At 36.3% G+C, this 20,237-nt stretch overlaps 1 protein-coding gene and 1 non-coding gene across 4 annotated transcripts in view; one reads left to right on the top strand and one right to left on the bottom strand.

Annotated features, from left to right (window-relative positions):
* EXOC6B (exocyst complex component 6B) overlaps positions 1–20,237 on the bottom strand; it is a 624,123-nt gene that overhangs the window by 187,616 nt on the left and 416,270 nt on the right. For all 3 annotated transcript variants that reach the window (XM_045979317.1, XM_045979318.1, XM_045979319.1), the window contains one exon: positions 69–210. In XM_045979317.1, the coding sequence (XP_045835273.1) occupies positions 69–210 (142 nt within the window). The remainder of the gene's footprint in view (positions 1–68; positions 211–20,237) is intronic.
* TRNAR-CCU lies at positions 943–1,015 on the top strand. Its single transcript has one exon. It is a non-coding gene; the product is annotated as a tRNA-Arg (tRNA).

Below are 20,237 nucleotides of genomic sequence, written 5' to 3'. Positions count from 1 at the left end.
TTTTTTCCATAGAAGTGAGTACACACACAGGTGAAACAAACAAGCGAAGGGATGGTTCCCTATCTTACGTTCACATTCTCTGACATCCAAGTTGAACTGCTGTAGTGCTCCCAGGGTGAGCTGTCTTACTTCAGCTTCCAGCAAGAGCTGCATCAAGGATGTGGCTAAATGCTTGCAAGCTGACATACACGCCGTCTGGGCCACCTTTCCCTGGAATAACAAGAGTGTAAATCATAATGTTAATGGACTGAAATGAAACCCCAACAAAAATTATCAGAATTTATTTTTCCATTAGGGATTCCTTTAAGGTTTTCTCCATCATGATATCCTCGGCATTGAAAAATCTTGGATTAATAGTGCCTGGTGGCAATCATCTTAAAGATTACCTTCATCACCATGAGCAATATAGCTATAACATTAAACTAAGATTTATAAAGCCCAGCTATTTATTCAAGAAGCACTTTTTCCCCCAAAATCAATAATAGATAAGCAATATTCAAAATCTTAATTAGATTAAAAAGGAATTTTTCTGTAGAGAATAAATTTCAGAAAGTCCCTTCCAAAATTACTATGATTCTAAAGATTTATTATTTATTTATTTATTTGAGAGAGAAAGAGAACAAGACGGGAAAGGTGCAGAGGGAGAGGGAGAAGCTGACTCCCCGCTGAGCAGGGGGCCAGATGTGGGTCTCAATCCCAGGACTATGGGATCATGATCTGAGCCAAAAGCACACACTTAACTGACTGAGCCACCTAAGCAATCCTGAAATTATTATAATCCTTAAGAAATGAATGTAAACATCATCCCCTAAGTTACCTAGAAACCAGAGTACTTATGGCTTTATGATATAACACACAAAAAATTAAAAGAACAATTAAAATTTCCAGAAAAATAATTAAAAGGGTGAATTGTGTTTTTTTAAAAAATGAACACTGAGGGGTGCCTGGCTGGCTCAATTGGTAGAGCATGTGACTCCTGACCTCAGGGTTGTGAGTTCAAGCCCCACGTTGGGTGTAGAGATTACTTAAAAAAATAAAATAAAATCTTAACAACAAAAAAAGTGTTCTTCAACTATATGGTTCTGTTTGTTATGTTCTGAAGATCCCCACTCTGGATGATTTAAGACAACAAATGGAAATACTTAAGTTAGGGAGTACTATACAGGCCAACTGAGAAAGAAGTTACATTATAAACAAAATCCACATTAAATGGTTTGCATTCATTCAGTTAAACCCACTGGAGACTGGGAACCAAGAACACTTGAAGGAGAGCCAGAACATTCACCAGTTACAGGCTCTGGGCGAACAATCAAGAGAAGGCATATCAAAGATGTGAGAAGCCTTGTCTGTGGCTTTTGAACAGTGAGAGTGGGAGTGGAGTGAAGCAATGAGGATAAGACTAAAGCAGATGCCCAGAGACAGCAGTGCAGATCAGAAGCCAGAAAAGGGGGTAAGAAACTACCTCTTGGGCATTACCATAGGCCCAAGATATGCTACAGTTAAGCGGCTGACATCTTATGCTATTTCATTTCATTCTCAGAATCACCGCAAGAAGTTGGTATTCTTTCTTCTTGTAGATGACTACACTAAAGCTTCCTGGGAAGTTCAGAAATTTTGACAAACTCATACAGCTCTTTGGTATTTCGACCCAGTCCTAAATCTGTATCTTTCCACTATACCATCACCTAAAAGGCAGTAATAATTCTTACACTGTCTTACACTGAACCGTGGAGCAAAACCTGGTCCAGGTGATAACAGGGTTTATGGGTTATCCAAGGCCTAGACTAGGCCCACACAGGTACGAGGGTGGCAGTTCAGGAGCCAACTCCTCAAATACTGACTATTGGCTGTGGCTTTCTTTTTAATGTGTAACCCAACATAATTATCTAGGCCAAGACAGATACTTAAGGAACCTGACAAGCTGAACATAGAGATGCTGTGAAAATCAAAGAGTGAAAAGCCCAGTGAAACTAGAGGCTGAAGAAGATAGCATTTGAAAGGCTTGTTTCAGTGGCCAAAACAGATTGCCAAGGAGAAGCAAAACTGGACTGGTAAAATGAAAAGATAGCTTAAGAGTCAGAAAGTTCCAACTTTTATTCACCACCATTACTGGCTGTGCAATTTGGGATAAGATAGTTGATCCTCCTGAATCATTATTCATCTCAAAATAGTAAAGGGCTTATTAACCTTAATATATTAACATGAAACACAGACTTGGCTTTTAAGTTCCAATCAATATATATCAATCAATAAGGCCAAATGCACTTATACATGACCACATGTTATACTGCTCTTAATATACTGTTATTTAACTGCCCTCCAATTACATTTCACCTCACTTCCCCTCAAGTTAATTATTTATTTCCAAACAAAATGATATTGCAGAAATGAATGTTTTCATTGTTAAATATTTTGCTAAATCAAGAAAGCATTTTGGAACTTTGCTAATTCACAGTTCGCTAGCCATTCCCCCTTTCACTTCCAGTTTCCATTACGACCACAGTGTCCATAGGTTTTCTAAGAACAGATAAACACAGACTCAGGCAATAACAACCAACACACTATGCAATAAAGATTGGTGGTTTCACCCTATTTTTTAAGTAATCTTATTATGAAGTGGATTCTAAGAACATACAGCCAAAATCTCTAGAACAGGATAAGAATTTAGGACTTAAGAAAACCTAAACTTATGAAAAGTCCCATAAAACTCCCTTTTGGATACCTCTAAGAAGACTTTCAAATCAGTCTCATCACATCTAGGCTGTATCTTTGAAGCTGTAATAGTGCCAATGTACAATGCACAAAAATAAAGATGGAATGCAAGACAAAATGAAAAATGAGCTAAGAATTATCACCATATTTTGAATATACGAGGAACCTGGGATACAGGGAGATTTTGAGTCACAAGGTCTTATAGGTAGCTCAATCGGCAACATCATGTTGCCTCTCAGTGCATCTATACTATTAATATACTCCAAGACAATCAGTAAATAACACCTAAATGAACTGAAAGTCCACTGCAAAAGCACTTAAATAGTTCACACTAGTTTTCAATCCAGTTACAATTACTTTTTCTTTTTTTAAGTTTGGGAAAGGGAGAGAGTCAACCAAAGAGAAAACTCAAGATGTTAATTCAATGTCAGGCTTATGACCATAGCGAGAACCATTGCTGGGCATGAATCAAGACCCATGAAAATTCTTTTTTGATTTTCACCATGTAGCTCTTTGGTAACCAAATCAACTCACTTACTTCAAAAACATATCCAGATTCATATTCTCTAATTCCAATTATCTTTTCTATCTCCTATTCTATTTACTGTCTTCCTTGTATCATAATACTTCACACAGGGTGATATACTGCATTATCATATCACGTATGTACATTTGCTCAAAAAGCATAGGGTTTGCAAGGAAAGAAACTATGGCACCCAAACTATGCAAAGTAGGTATGCACTAATGGCTAACTTTGTATCTCAGAAGTATCTGATTCTCTTTACAAAAAGGGAAGAGATACCCATTGTTTCTGACAAAAGACACAACTAAACTCAATTATAACAAATGTGTAAGAGGGGCACCTGGGTGGCTCAGTAGGTTAAGAGTTTGCTGTAGGCTCAGGTCATGATCCCAGCATCCAGCTCCCTGCACAGTGGGGAGTCTGCTTCTCCCTCTCCCTCTGCTGCTCCCCCCATTTCTGCTTTCTCGCCCTCTCTCTCTTGCAAATAAATAAACAAAATCTTTTAAAAAACCACAAATGTACAGAAATCTTCCAGACTCCATCAAAGTCCTACAGAAAGCTCGGTACTCATCACTTCCAATTACGATGTACTTCGATGACACACTAAGTGCAATTCACTGTACACAAGTGAACAGAGGTGAAAAGCTTAGAGAAAGCATCACCATCATCAACCAAATATCTCTACCACTATCACCAGAGCAGCTGCCTCAATTTATTGAGCACTGACTATGTTCCAAAGTTTTGAAAGTACTCTCACATAATTCTTGTAAGAACCCCATGAGGCATTTAATCCTTGATTTACATATGTGAGGAGAGGGGGGTTAAGCTATTGACTATATCTTGTAACTGGTGGATCTAGAATATGAATCCAACCAACCCTGTCAGACGTCAAAGACTTAACAGTCATTTGATCCTGCTTCCCAGGAAAGGGACTTTGGTAGTTGCTACATGTTTCTCTTGCTCGTGACATGGGATAAGGGAATGAAGAAGACAAGAAGATACAAAGCATACAAAGGCCAGGATACTGAGCGAAAAGTTTTTTCTCCTTTCCCCATCAAAAGAAAGCTGAATTCACAGTAGGAACTGAGAATGGACTCCAACCACAGCTCTCTGTCAACCTACTGGGATCAAACCCTGAGTCCAAGATCACCAAGGATCTTGTCTTACTCACTGCAAATGGCCAAAGCCAAATTCCTCCTTCTCTGGATAATTTTAGCAAGTTTCAAAGTAAGAGAAAAGCAGAGTGCCAGGAACTATGCTGTGAAAGAGAGCTGTCCTTTCACACTAACTTCTGCTTCTGCTTCCTGAATAACACTCCCTTGCTCACATTTTGGTTTGTCAAATTTTTCTTTCTCAAGTTATTTAATGAATTATTTCACTGTGAAACAGGGAAAGGTTCAGACACAGAAACTGATGTCTAGCAAGGAGAGTACGAACTACTTAGAATGCAAAGCACCCTATAAATTGTTCTCTCTCTCTCTCTCTCTGTATACCTAGGTACCTCTGCTTCCTTAACCTTCAACCCTGACCTCTATGGTAGGCATTTCCTTTAAGATAGATCTTTGTCTTACCTCTGCCTGCCTCATGGAACTTGATTTTTAAGTTCCTTTCCTTCACTGAACAAGGAAGCTACCTTGTTCCTTTTTCCTCAATAGCCCGTAGTTCTGGATGAGGCCACTTCATTCCTGAGCACTAAGCCTCCTATCTACTTAGGATGGACAGTCCATAAGCTACATTTGGAGGAGCTCTGGATCTTTCCATATGTTTCTGTCAATCGGAAACCATGCCTGGAGCATGTGCCCCAGAAATCCCACAACAAATTTTTACTTCACTATGATACTTACTTCACTATGATACTTAAGCTACCTTAAAAATCACACATTCTCCCCAAGTAGATTTTCCCCACAACTGAATTCATGTCTTACAATCCTGTCCAAAGAACATTCTTAAAATCAATGAAAGAATCTGTATAAATATTCACTCATTAAAATCATTCATAAGGGGCGCCTGGGTGGCTCAGTGGGTTAAGCAGCTGCCTTTGGCTCAGGTCATGATCTCGGGGTCCTGGGATGGAGTCCCGCATCGGGCTCTCTGCTCAGTGGGGGGCCTGCTTCCCTCTCTCTCTCTCTGCCTGCCTCTCTATCTACCTGTGATCTTTCTCTGTCAAATAAATAAATAAAATCTTTTTAAAAAAATCATGCATAAATCCCCATTCTAAAAAAATGAAAGTTCCCCAATAGCTTAAAAAAAAATGAGGCCCAAGGATGATGGTCAAAATATCCTGGACAACATACGTAGTGTTCTTTGAGCCATCAGTAGAGCCTACAATGAGATGGTGAATCCCTACAAATAAAAAATAAGAAGAGCATAGCAAAAAAATAAAACAATCCTTACCTAACTTGGTTGTCAAAAAATTAAGAAGTCCAGGGGCGCCTGGGTGGCTCAGTGGGTTAAAGCCTCTGCCTTCAGCTCAGGTCACGATCCCAGAGTCCTGGGATCGAGCCCCACATTGGGCTCTCTGCTTGGCAGGGAGCCTGCTTTCCCCTCTCTCTCTCTGCCTGCCTCTCTGACTACTTGTGATCTCTGTCTGTCAAATAAATAAATAAAATCTTAAAAAAAAATTAAGGAGTCCAAAGATAAAAGCCTAGTCCAAAGAAAACTGGGAGTTTCTACTCAGGAAGAGGATGGAAGGAGAAGTCAGAGGAGGGATTTATCAGATGCTATAAACTCAGTTCAGAGACATATCCACTTGCTTTACTTATTCTCAATCATGTTTTAAGAAACACAAGAAATCTTTAAGAAACACTTTTTGCGATGCAAGCTTTTGTTGAGGTATAATTACAAACAGTACATATGCAAATCTTAGGAATATTGCTTGATGACCTTTTCATATGTAAAAACCTATAAAACTGCCATCCAGCTCAAGATACAGAACATTTCCATAAACTCAGAAGTTTCTCATGCCCTTTTCAAATCCGTAGATTCACCCACACCATGAGATAACTCTTCTGACTTACAGCCCCATAGATTAGTTCTGCTTGTTCTTGAACTTCGTATAAAAAGAATCCTACAGTCCTCCTCTGTGCCTAGTTTTTTGCACTCGGCATGTTTTTGAGATTCATCCATGGCATTGTATGTATCTACAGTTTGCTCCTTTTTATCGTGGAGGAGTATGACTAAATCACCATTTGTTCATTCATTTTGTTCTCCTGGTATGTATTTGGGTTACTTCTATTTGGGGGCTATTGTGAATAAAGTCTTTTAAGTGGAAATACTCATTTTCCTTGGAAAAAATACCTAGGAATAAGTTGCTAGATCACGGGGTGCCTGGGTGGCTCAGTGTAAAGCGTCTGCCTTCAGCTCAGGTCATAGTCCCAGGACCTGGGATCGAGCCCTCCATCGGGCCCTCTGCTCAGCAGGGAGCCTGCTTCCTCCTCTGTCTCTGCCTGCCTCTCTGCCTACTTGTGATCTTTATCTGTCAAATAAATAAATTAAAAAAAAATCTTTAAAAAAAGATTGCTAGATCACATAGTTATATATTTAATTTTATTAGAAACTGCCAAAGTTCTTCAGAGTGATTGTGCCATTTCATACTCCCAAGAGCAATGTACGAGAGTTATTCCCTATCCACTCCAACACTTGGTATTGTAAGACTTTTTAATTCATGCTATTTTGCCAGTGTGTAGTGGTATCTTATTGTAGTCTCAATTTGAATTCCTTCATGAGTCATTCTGTTAAAGCATCTTTTCATATGCCTACTGGCCAAATGGATAACCTCTTTTAAAAAGTACCTGTTCGAGTTTATTGTCCAGGCAGGTAATGAGTGGAGGTAGAGACAGGCAAACATATTTTTATTTATTTTTTAAAAGTTTTTATGTAAATTCCACGTAGACAACATATGGTATGATATTAGCTTCAATACATCGTACACTCCAGTGTTCATTATTAGTGTACAACATAGTGATACGGCGTAAGCACCTTTGTTAAAAATCAGACAACCTATTCTGTTCCATTGATCTTTTTGTCAATCTTTACGCCAATACTTCACTCTTACTTACTAAAGCTTTACAGTGAATATAGAAATCAGGTGGCATAAAGTTCTCTAACATTAGTCCCCCTTTTCAAAATAGTCTTGGTTATTTTATTTAAAATTTTTAAATTTCCATATTAATCTTAAAATCAGCTTATAAGCATCTGTACTCATTTCCTTCAAGACTGGTATAGCTGGTACAATTCAACATACATAGAAGAAATGTTGCTTCATTATATATCATGGATGCCCTAGGGCATTGGGGTTTAATACTCACCTACAGCCTGGTGGAAAAGAGCTTTACATTTACATTTTGGGAGAACTGACATTTAAGTAATATTGCATCCATAAATGCAGTATTTAGTTAGATTTTCTTTAATTTTGGGGGGGTAATGTTTTACAGTTTTGAGTGCACGAGTTTAGCACATACTACTTTGTTATAGAGTATTTCCTGGTTTTTGATGTTGTAAATGACATTGATTTTTAATTTCAGATTCTAATTTCAGATTTTAATTTCAGATTCAGATTCCTCTTTATTAGTACACAGAAATAGATCTGCTTTGGGGCGCCTGAGTGGCTCAGCTGGTTGAGCATCCAACTCTTGGGCTTTGGCTCAGGTCATGATCTCAGGGTTGTGAGATGAAGCCCAGTGTAGGGCTCCACTTGAGTCTCTCTTCCTTCCCTTCTGCCCCTTCACACCCTCCCATCGCCTTCACAGCCTCCCATTGTGCTTGTGCTGATGTGCTCTCTCTCCCTCTAAAATGAATAAAATCTTTTAAAAAAAGAAACAGACCCTTTTTTTGCATAGTGACCTTGTACCTTGTGGTCTTACTAAACTTAGTTTCACTACCTTCCTAAAAAAAATCCCTTAGAATTTTCTACGTAGACAATGATGTTATCTTTTTTTTTAAAAAAGATTTTATTTATTTATTTGACAGACAGAGATCACAAATAGACAGAGAGGCAGGTAGAGAGAGAGGAGGAAGCAGGCTCCATGTTGAGCAGAGAGCCCAATATGGGGCTCGATCCCGGAACCCTGGGATCATGACCTGAGCCGAAAGCAGAGGCTTAACCCACTGAGCCACCCAGGCACCCCTGATGTTATCTTTTTTAAGAAGAAAACATTTTTTATTCTCCGCTCTTGAAATTAGCTCACTTTGTATGTCTTTTACTTGTTATTTTGCATGAGCTAGCTCCAAGAGCATGCTGAGTTAGAATGCTGAGAGCAGACATACTTGTCTTGTTCCTGGTCTTAGAGGTCAAACATTCAGTCTTTTACCATTAAATAAAAAGTAAGAGTAAAAAGATACTCTTCTATTAGATTAAATAAGACTAGATTTGTCTGCTGCGAAGTCGGTTGTTGTTGTTTTATTTAAGGGTGTCCGTTTTTGCTAAATGCTTTATCTGCATCTCCTGAGACTCTCTCTCTCTCTCTCTCCCTCTCTCACACAAACACACACACACCTCACACACACACACACACACACACACATTAAATAAGCTTATTTCTAACAAAGAAACTGAATTTATATTTTATAACCTTCCAATGAAGAAACTTCAGACTCCAATTATTTCACTAGTGAATTCTATCAAGTATTAATGGAAGAAATGAAACTAAGTCTAGACAAAACCTTTCCCAAAATATGAAAAAATAAATAAAATGAGAAAAAAAAAAATAAATAAAAAATAAAAAAAAATAAAAAAAAAAAAAGCGAACCATAAGAGACTATGGACTCTGAAAAACAACCTGAGGGTTTTGAAGGGTCAGGGGTGGGAGGTTGGGGCAACCTGAGGGTTTTGAAGGGTCAGGGGTGGGAGGTTGGGGGAACAGGTGGTGGGTAATGGAGAGGGCACGTTTTGCATGGAGCACTGGGTGTTGTGCAAAAAGAATGAATACTGTTACGCTGAAAAAATAAATAAAATGAGAAAAAAAAAAAAAAAAAAAAAACCTTTCCCAAAATAAAGATGGGGGAGAAAACATTTCTAAAATGCATTTTATGAGATCAACATTACCTTAATGGCAAAATCCAAGGCAAAGATGATATAAGAACAGAAAACTATAAAGAAACATCCTACATAAACACACACACAATTTCAACACAATAGCAAATCAAATCCAGCATTACATAAAAAAGATGATATGTTATGTCAAAGTGAGGTATATTACATAAATACGTCTGCTATTGATTTCTAATTTATTTCTGTTGCAGATGGCAAACATGGTAAGAATTTATACCTTTTATATTTATTAAGACTTATTTTATGGTCTAGAATGTGTTCTAGCTTAGTGAATGTTGCATGTGCACTAGGGAAAAAAATGGTGCTGTTGGTGGAATGTCAAGTTGTTTGAAATTACAATTCAAGTCTTCTATAGTCTTATTGGTATTTTGTCTACTTGTTTTATCAGTTACTGAAGGAATGTTAAAATAACCAACTATAACTGTGAATCTATCTATTTGTCCTTTCAGTTCTATCAGTTGTATTTGTTTTTTAATACAGTTGAAGATCTATTACTGAGTGCAGACACATTAAAGCCTCTGAACAATTCTCATTCTCTCCTCTATTTCTGGGTCTCCAAGGACATGCATATTACACCTTTCAACTGTGCTCCACCTCTCTTTTATGCCCTATTACATTTTTAAAAAATTAAAAGTAAAATTTGTATTCTTTTTTTCTATTGTCTAAGTTTTGGTGTTTTCTATAGATCTTTGAGTTGACTTATCTTGACTTCTGCTTTATTGAGTCTGTTGTTAAACACATTTAATCCATTTTTAAGAGCATACATTAATGGGCTCTTCACTACAAATCTGTATTTTGCTATCTAAAACACATATTTGATTTTTAATATATGTTCAGATAATTTTTTTGATATTGTCTATTCTTTCATCTGTCTTCTTTAAATATTAATCAGTTATTTTGAAATCTCTATCTCCTAGCATATCTGGATTATCTAACTATCTGTTTCTATTGATTGTTTTAACTTTTGATTACAGATCAGTTTTTCTGCTTATTATCACATTAAAAACCTCTATTTCATATGCCATACATTATAGATAAGATGCTATAGAGGCACTACATTATTTTATCTTCCTCAGTAGAGTTTTAAGTTTGGTTTAGGCAGGCAGTTAAATCATTAGTAGATCACTTTCCTTTTGTCAGGCTTGTTTTTAAAGTTATAGTGGGTCTATTTTAATTTCATCCTTCATCTTAGGAGCTTGTCCTTAATCCCTACCAATGGCTTTACCGATATTTAAACAGAAAGGCCACGTGCTCATCAGGTCTCTCTGTGGATCCAGTCCTCAATGTCTCTGCTGTGCAACTCCAGAATATTTGTTCCCTTACTAATATTACAGCAGCTGATGTCTTGTACAGCTCCAGAGTACACCCTATTCATGTGAAGCTTAGGAATCAGCCAGGAACTGAAGGGGAATTTTATAAAGACATTTGGGGGGTTCTTTCTTGGTGTTTCTTTCTTCTTTGGCATCCTATTCCTCTGAAACCAATTGCTATTTACATCCCAAGCATGGGTTCCCTTCATTTTATTGACAATTCTCTGGTTTTGTATTTTGTATATAAATACACAAATATAAACATAAAAATATTTATAACTAGAAAATAAGTCTGGTTGAGCTTTGAGAGCACAACTAGAACGCAGAAAGAACCTTTTTAATTTGCCAATATATATTAACCAGAAAAAACTATATTTTATATGCCCTAGTCTTAATTTCCATTATCAGCTTGGCAAACATTTTGCTTTATAAAGAAAATGCGTTCACATATGGGTCTTATGAACTCAAATTCACAATAAAGGATAAAAGGCATTGCTAGTTAATCATAATCAGTACATGCCCATTACAAAACAACAAAACACCAGCAAATACCTTGACTTTTATGTTCTACTGTCATAGACCAAAACAGTGTTAAGAGAAAAAACAAACAGGAAAATATATAAAGGTAAATAGACAAATTACAGACGTGTGGTTTAAAGAAAATAAACACTAAATACGATGCCCTAGAACACTGATGTTAATCTTTGCCTCAGTTTTGTCATCGGAAAAACAGAACTGTTGTAATGTTTAAATAAAGAGAATTCCTATGCGGTATTTACCATGGTATCTGGCTTATATGAAGCACTCAGTAAATGTCTTATGATTATTTTCATAATTTTTATTCCTCTGATCCTGAGCATGAAAAACAGTTGACAAGACATTGGGTATATTTGCTTAAAATGTAAGTATTTTATGAGTTCGTAATATTTTACTAACCGTTTATGCCTTTTATAGAGTCATATGATTTTCTTTTTAACCAAAAAAATTCTGTCACACAAAAAAGTGGAAAGTGTACTTCCCGTTCTGAAGCAAATCAAGGAGAACATGCAATTAAGTGCTAAATTGAGCAGAATAAACTCTAAGTGCTATATGATTTTAGAAGAAACGGTTATGAGGCCAAAACAGTCAGAGAAGCCTTCACAAAAGTGGTAGGATTTTTCTGGGTGACCTTCATTACATCCCAAAAACAACAACACGGAAATGTTTTCGAGTGGCTTCCAATTTGAAATGAGGTCATATAAAGTACTCTACAAATAACAATTATTACTACACAAACCTCCATAGAATAAGAAGTCCTCATAATGAGAAATAAAAACTCTTCCTTTCTTCCCTCAATTCCTGTTCAGGTTAAAGGTCAACTTCATCAAGTCATCTCATTAACACAGAAATGTCTTTGAAGGTATTCAGTCTTTGCCATGCTTGACATTTCACCAGACTGCAACCAAGACGCCAAAGAATCAGATTCAAATATTAATGAGCAAAAGGTCACAATGAGGTAATCTCCAAAGTTCTATTAGTTCCTGTTTTCTGACCCTATCCAATTCCCCCTCTCCCTCTCCAGTTCTCTCTTACCACCTACATTTACAATCCCTGGCTTCATTTCAAGGTATACCCTCTAAACTGTAATTTCACTTTAAGTGAATTTTAAGTGGAGGCCTCCCAGATGCTGATTCCCAATCCAAGGGTAATCTGTAGAGCCATCAAGTTAAAATAAAAAGAAGAGAGAGAATCAGCTAAAAACTATATCGAATTTTGATATTTAACTGCTAGAACAAAAAAAAAAGAAAAAGAAAAAAGAAACACTCTCTTTCAAACTTTCCAATAAGCTATTTAATAATGTGACAAAGCAGAGCGTATTAAAATATTAACCAAAGCTTCCAGGAAAACCTCTATAATCTCAATTGTTTATTCAAGACCTTTACAAACCTCATAAAAAATTAAGTGGGCTTGGAAAAAACACACCACAGCCATAGGAGAAAGTTTACAAAACACAATGGTACAGACGCCTGACTGTCTGCCAACCAGTCGCTTTTAACTTCCACATACAACTTATTACTCGGTTCCTAACTGGTCGATGCCCTAAATAAGAGCATTCCTCCTCCCAAACACCTCATTAGCCTGAGTTTCTTTTTCACTTTTTTGAGCTAACGTATCCTGTAGGTGCTTTGGTTCATTATTTTCTGCCAATACAAATACTTCATTTCAGAATATTTAAAACCTTAGGCTTCTCTGAGGGAAATCATTTAAGATCTTCTTTACAACAATTTCATTAGCTCTCTAATTAATCTTACTATGGGAGAACAGTGCCTGAGCCATCACGTCCATTTTACGGTACGTGGTAGTGAAAACAAGACAGGACTAGACTGGGAGAGAAATGCAGAGAAAGAGCAAGGACTTTGGCTCATATTAATTTAGGTTCAAATCTCGGTCCTATCACTTACGTGACCTTTAGGAAAGTTATTCGATCTTGATTAGACTTAGCTTGTTCATCAGTGAAGTGGAGATAATGACACCAACCTTGCAGAAATTTATGCAATAAATGGGATAATAGAATACAGAGACCAGTACAGTATCTGGCACATATGAGGGTCTCAATGAGTGATAGGTAGTTTTTATAAAATGTTCTTATCTTTGGGAGGAGTACTGCAGATAGCTCAAGGAGATGTTTAAATGAAAACTGACTTGGGTCCCAGGCAGAATTAAATATTCCACGATTCCGGAGAGGCAGTTGCAGAGAGTCAACATACAAATTCTAATGTGAGCTGGATTTGATCAACTTTCATATGTGAAGAAATCCACTCTGAGTTACTCCTGTCCTAGGAAATTGAGCATGAATTATGAGTACTTCATTCAGTCTCAGTAAGTAAAATCTCTTAAACCATTTATATTCTAAGGAAACACACTGCATACTCTCCCCATCCCCATCTTTCCCCTTCTGAAAGGCCCTACAGGAGCTGTAAAGTGGAAACTTTTCATCACAGTGTATCTGTGTGAAAGCACCAAAATATGTTAACAATTAGAAAAGCGGAAACCTGAAAGACTGCCTTGTTAATTAAGGAACTCGCTATCAAAGAACTCATTAAAAGGTAATGAAACCAAATGGCTATTAAAATAAATACCCACTGAATAAAGACTGCCTGGCTAACAGCCCTTCAGTGTAGCTTTTTACAAACACTCCTAATAGAAAAGAGCCTGAAAAAGATGAAAAAACCACGAAAATGCTAAAACCAAGACTGAAAACACAGCATTGAAGTTATTCTGAATAGGAAGTAGAAGCTGAATTAAGAAAAATGTTGCTAGAATTCAGAATATGGGGCATCAAACATTGGTGAAAAGTCTTCTACCATCCATCCCTTGATCTCAGAGACCCTGAGCATCACATAATCCAGAACCAGGCAGCTGTTCCTCTCTATACTTGCTACTCCTGGCCAGTAAGAATATGGTTCTCCCTATTCCTCGTGTGTCCCTCAACTACCCCCAGCCACCTAGCGTCTTAATCTGAGCAGAAGCTGTAGAACTTGAAGAGATAGCATAAAGCTACAGTTAAAGGAAAACTGTTGAAATATAATGTAATCTCAGAGGCACAGCCCCGTCAGCAAAGGAAGAACAAGAATGGAAGAGTCTCTATGATAGGACATGCTAGAAATTGACCATTTACATCGTACTCCACAAATTTAGAAAATTTTTAGAGAAGCAGACAATGGTCATAGGAAGACAGCACCTCCACTCAAAAAATACGTGCAGACTATGTTAGTTGCCTACTCGTTATCCCTGCTCCCTTCTACATTAACGAAATAATCCTTGGCAACACAAGTGGAATAATTACGTTTCTCAGCCTCTTGTCAGATATGGAAGGCAAATGACTTGAAAGCAGAAATGTCTTCAGAAACCCTCTTGCCTGCTCCCTCCTTCTTTCTGCTGTCTAAATAGGGACATAATGGCTAAATTTCTAGTTACCTTGAAACCCTTAGAAAGGGGTCAAGAGGTTATAAATGCCTTAGCCGTGACATTCCTGAGCTTCTATGTGATTATAATTACGGGACTTGTTACTATGTGAGAAAAGACAGTCTTAGGTATGAAAGCCACTGAAGTTAATTAGCTGTAATAACTGATAACTTAAAAGCCAGTAGAATCAAAACCAGAGATGAGATGTGCATGCATATCATTACTAAGTACACAAAGAGTTTGGGAAAGGGATGTGACTACCATTAAATGGAGAAAAGGAAAGGATGAAAAGCTGTCTACTCTCTTTGTTTTTTGACAAAGATACAATATGTGAAGAACTATATCTGAGGTCAAGTGGGAGAATAAAATACTAGCACATGGCCCAAGTAAAAATGCCATAAAATGAAAAGGGGGGGCGGTTACAGCAATCTGCAAAGGTTAACTTTATGTATCAACTTGACTGGGTCACAAGGTACTCAAATATGTGGTCCAACATTAAACTGGATATGTTTGGGAGAGTATTTTTAAATGATCTTAATATTTAAATAGACTGAATAAAGCAGTTTCCCCTCCCTAAAGTGGGTGGGCTTCATCCAATCAGTTGAAGGCATAAACAGAACAAAAAGGCATATCCTCCTGTGAGTAAGAGGGACTCCTGTCTAACTGCTTTGAGCTGGAACATCAGTCTTATCCAGGCTTCAGACTTGAACTAAAAAACGGCTCTTAATGGGTCTTGAGCCTGCAGGCTTTCACTCCAGAACTTACACAAACTTCCTGGGTCTCTAGCTTAACAACTGCAGATCTTAGGGCTGCTCAGAAGCCATAATCACATGGGCCAATTCCTATAATAAACCTTATACACACACAACAAACCTTTCTCACACAGACACACAAACACACACACACACACCCCTTATTGGTTCGATTTCTCGGGAGAATTCAGACTAATACAGCATCTAAAAGACACAATTCCCAAGCCTCAGAAAATTATATATTAGAGGATAAAAAGGAAACTTTCAAGAAAGTTGTTGGTATCATTATCTAAAAGATAAAATAATCATTTCCAATAAAAGAGGAGCATAAAGCAATAAGGAGAAAATAGTGTGAGGGGAAATAACATAATAAATCCAAAAATCAACAGGAAATATAAAGAGAGATGGGTACGATAAAAGGGTTCTAAGAATACCAAAAGCACAGTAGCTAAACTGAGTTCCATATGAGAGGGAATAAATGCAGAACTCATGCTAGAGAAAATTAACCAAGTTATGTGGAAAACAAACACAAGATATTCTCTTGGAACTTGGTATGAAGCTAAAAATGGTAACAGAAAAAATGATCAATTTGAACACAGAAGATAAAGTTAGCATCAGGTCAAATGATGTTGTAAAGGGAAGTCAAGAAAAAAATGAAACATTAAGAATAATCAACACAGTCAGTTAAGTTCTGACTCTTGGTTTCAGCGCACATCATGATCCTGGGGTCATGAGATCAAGCCCCACATCAAATTCTACACTCAGTGCAGAGTCTGCTTAAGACTCTCTCCCTCTCCCTATGCCCCTCTACCCTAAAATAAGTAAATAAAATCTTAAAAAAAAAAAAAAAGAGAAGACTCAATGTATCAGGAAAAAATATTTACAGAAGAGTACAAGCATTCAGGTAGAAAATTATGTTGTTAAACAAAATCAGATTTCTCTACCGCAACACTAAGAGGTAGATAATAGTGGAACAACAAAGACAGAGTATCATAGGAAAAAGGGGATATAAAAAATTATTTCGATCAAGCTAAAAGGTGAGAAGAAAACATCATGAAATATACACAAGGCCTCAAAATATGCAACAAATATCTTTACTTAAAGATATGTATTGTGAAAGCCATGGTCTAAAGCAAGCAAACTAACTGAAAGTGAGATAAATTTACTACTTGTCTTGAAAATGAATGTAAATTTCAGTATTTACTGCTGGAAAAGACATAATATAGAATATAATACTGTAATAATAATAGCAATACTCTTGATCTAAAACACTGAGACATGCTAAAAATATAGAAGAGGAAGAGGAGGATAATGAAAATGTATTAGTAAACCACTTATATTAAATATGTCACAAATAAAACTTTTCATACTAATTCTAACACTTAGAGGATTATAAGTTGAAGAATATTTTGAAAAAAAAAAAAGAAAGAAAGAACAAACGAACATACGTTCTTTAAAGCCCTGGAGATGCACAAAGCTAAAAAATATGGCATATGCACCAAACAAAGGAAACAAAAGAAACTTTTAAAAGACAAAGAACAGGGGCGCCTGGGTGGCTCAGTTGGTTAAGTGACTGCCTTTGGCTCAGGTCATGATCCCAGAGTCCCAGGATTGAGTCCTGCATCAGGCTCCCAGCTCCACAGGGAATCTGCTTCTCTCTCTGACCTTCTCCCCCCTCATGCTCTCTCTCACTCCCTCTCTCAAATGGATAAATAAAATCTTAAAAAAAAGAGAAAGAACAAAACTAAACACAGCGAAATAAACAGCACAATAACTGTATATCATTTAAATTATCTTATTAGAAGACAAAGGTAAGACAAAAAATTAACGAAACTGACAGATAAAATAATGGGTAAAGGCATATAAAGAAAAAACAAATGTAAAAGAAGAAGTAGTAATATATTAATAAGATGTAAGTTCAAATTCAAGGCAAACATTATTAAACAAAAATCATTTCCTATCAGCATTCTAAAAAAAGGTCTCACTGCCACAAGCTCTAACATGATGCATAATATTGCATGAGAATGCGTTTTAAAAAACCATAGAACAGGGAAAGTACCAGAAACCACAGACAGCACAATGATAGTAAGAGATCTTGAGAGAATACACTGAGACTTGGACAGATCAACCAGAAAAAAATTATCATGGTAAGTGAGGCCTGAATAATAATATAATAACATGGATTTAAAAGACACATATATTGAACTTTGTGTGTTGTGGCCAGGAAATGTCTTCTCGTCAGTAAATGGGATAATGTCCAATGAAATCTTAAAAGAGCTTTTTAGCATTGGTGCTTGAACAAATGGATAGCCACATGCCTAAACATAAACCTCTACTGTTTCATCATTCTGATATATAGAAGAAAATACCTAAATGGATCACATACCCAAACAAAAAGTTACAGTTTAACAAATCTTCTAGAAAAAACACAAGAGAAAAGTTTTTAGAACTCAGAGTACAGGATTTCTTAGGACACGATGAAAAGCTAAGGATCCAGGATATATATAAAACTGAATATAGAAACTACAGTAGAACTGGTATCCAGAATATATAAAATACTCTTCCAACTTAATAAGAAGAAAAACAGCCCAATGTAATATGGGGAAAAGATATGAATAGGCACTTGATAAAAGAAGATCTATGAATAGCCAATGAGCATATGAAAGGTGCTCACTTAGCAGGAGGAACTGGGGAAATGATAAAACCACAAAAAAAAAAAAAACCAAAAAACAAAAAAAAAACACCAGTACCTACTCATTACCATGACTATAATTAACAAAAGGATGACAATACCAAATGTTGACAAGAATTTTGAGCAACTGGAACTTTCATACATTGTCTTTAGAAACATAAAATGGTATAGCTACCATTAAAGACCATTTGGCACTTTCTTACAAAGTTAAAGACATACATTTATTTATCGTTTGACACAAATGCAAGTTAAAATTAAAATCAACATATGGGCTAATTTTTAACATTCAAAAATAGAGAAAACTAGACATTATGAGACTCCCAACTCAATGCAATTAGAAATGTACATAAGTATTTATAAAGTTTTTGTCAAAATTACATCTATATTTAACCACCAACTTAAGAGCACAGAAGAACATGTTTAGTGACACCACAGGGATGTATCAGGGGAAATCTTATAAAAATAAGTAGCTGATTTTCTTTAACAAATAACTAACAAAGTATTAAAAAAAAAAATGAAGAGTATCCACAGATAAAAAGAGACTTAGGAGCCTTGCAAGGACAATGCAGCTGATATAAAACAAACCTTCCCACCAAGACCCACTGTAAAACTTGATGAAATAATGCAAACAAAACAAAATAAAAACAGCTGTTTGACGGCATCAGAGAGCAAAGGAGGATACAAAGACTTAGGGAAACAAGAGAAAAGTTAAACACTGAGGTGACCTGGAATTTCTCCAGTGTTTCTTCCCTTTGGGGAATTTGCTTATTCCCAACACGGGGGAATGGAAGTTGAGAAGAAAACTGGAACTGCTCAATCATGTGGAGTCAAATAACAATGAATTCAGCACTCTTACTCCAGGCCCCCTAGTCAAAATTAGGGAAGAAGATGATGTTAGAGGAAAGTATACTGCAGAGAAAAGAGATTGACATTCTTTACACTGTTTGCTTTTACTTAATCCTAAACTGTAAAGGGGGCATGAAACAGAATGACAATCAAGAAGAACTGCCAAGAGGTGAGAAAGCCAAGCAGAATTTAAAAGTAGTCTCAAGGGGCTAGGCAGAAGTTTGAAGATCAAGGTCCACCAAGGAGGAAGGGTTCTGGCAAACAGCCCAAGATTCAAGCTGAAATTCCAGCAGGACTATACCTTTTGATTATACATAAACCAGAAACAGGCTAATCTTTACAAAACCTTAAGGATAGCCTACTTTGCAGTGAGAATACATGGTCCAGAACTTAAAAAGTTATCAGAAATATCAAATAACAGAAATATTATCATGATAGGGGGTGGGGCAAAACAAGATAAAAAAATAGAAAACAAAAACCCTTGGATAATTCAGATATTGTAATTATTGTATGAAATAATGTTTACAAAACTGGTAACACGATAGATAATTTTAGACCAGAGATCCATCAATAGAAAACTGATAAAAATTCTAAACTGAAAAACACAAATCCTGAAATTAAGAGCTCAAAAGATGTTTTTAATGCCATATTAGATATAGCAGAAGGATTAATTTACTAGAAGATAGGTCCAACCAGATATTCAGACTCCAAGAAAGAAAATCAGATGTATAAAACAAATTATTATATGAAAAGTATGAAACACAGTAAAAAAAATCTAATATATTTTTAATACAGCTAATGTAACTAAAATTCCTAGGAATAAAATGAAAAAAGAAAGAACTGAAAAGAAAAAATAGTTGATGAGATCCTGGCTGGGAATTTTTCAAAACTAATGAAGGACATTAAGCCTCAGATCCAAAAAGCTCCATGAATGTCAGATAAAATAAATAAGAAGAATCTCACATCTAGAAACATTTTAGTACAAATACAGACAATTATAGGAAAAAAGAAAATATTCCTTTCTATTTCTAGTTGTCTGAGTGTTTTTCACCACAAAAGGGTATTGGATTTTTTTTTATGATTACTTTTCTGTGAGAATTGAAATGATAATGTAGTATTCTTCCTTCACTCATTAATGTAGTGTATTAATGTAGTATATTGATTCCATTATGGTGGACCAGCACCACATTCACAGGTAAGATCCCAGTTGGCCCAGGTGCACAACCCTTTCAATATTACTGGATTCACTTTGCTAGTATTTTTTTGAGGGTTTGTCCTTCTATATTTATGCAGAATATTGGTCTGTAATTTTTCTTGTGGTGTCTTTATTTGGCTTTGGTAGCAGGGTTAATGCTGATCTCATGGAATGAGTTAGGAAGTCTTCCCTGCTCTTATATTTCCAGCAGAG

Source organism: Meles meles, chromosome 15 (assembly GCF_922984935.1).
Source record: "Meles meles chromosome 15, mMelMel3.1 paternal haplotype, whole genome shotgun sequence".
NCBI classification, from domain to species: Eukaryota; Metazoa; Chordata; class Mammalia; order Carnivora; family Mustelidae; genus Meles; species Meles meles.
The sequence above is the reverse complement of the archived record's forward strand: the minus strand, read 5'-3'. Positions and strand labels throughout refer to the sequence as shown.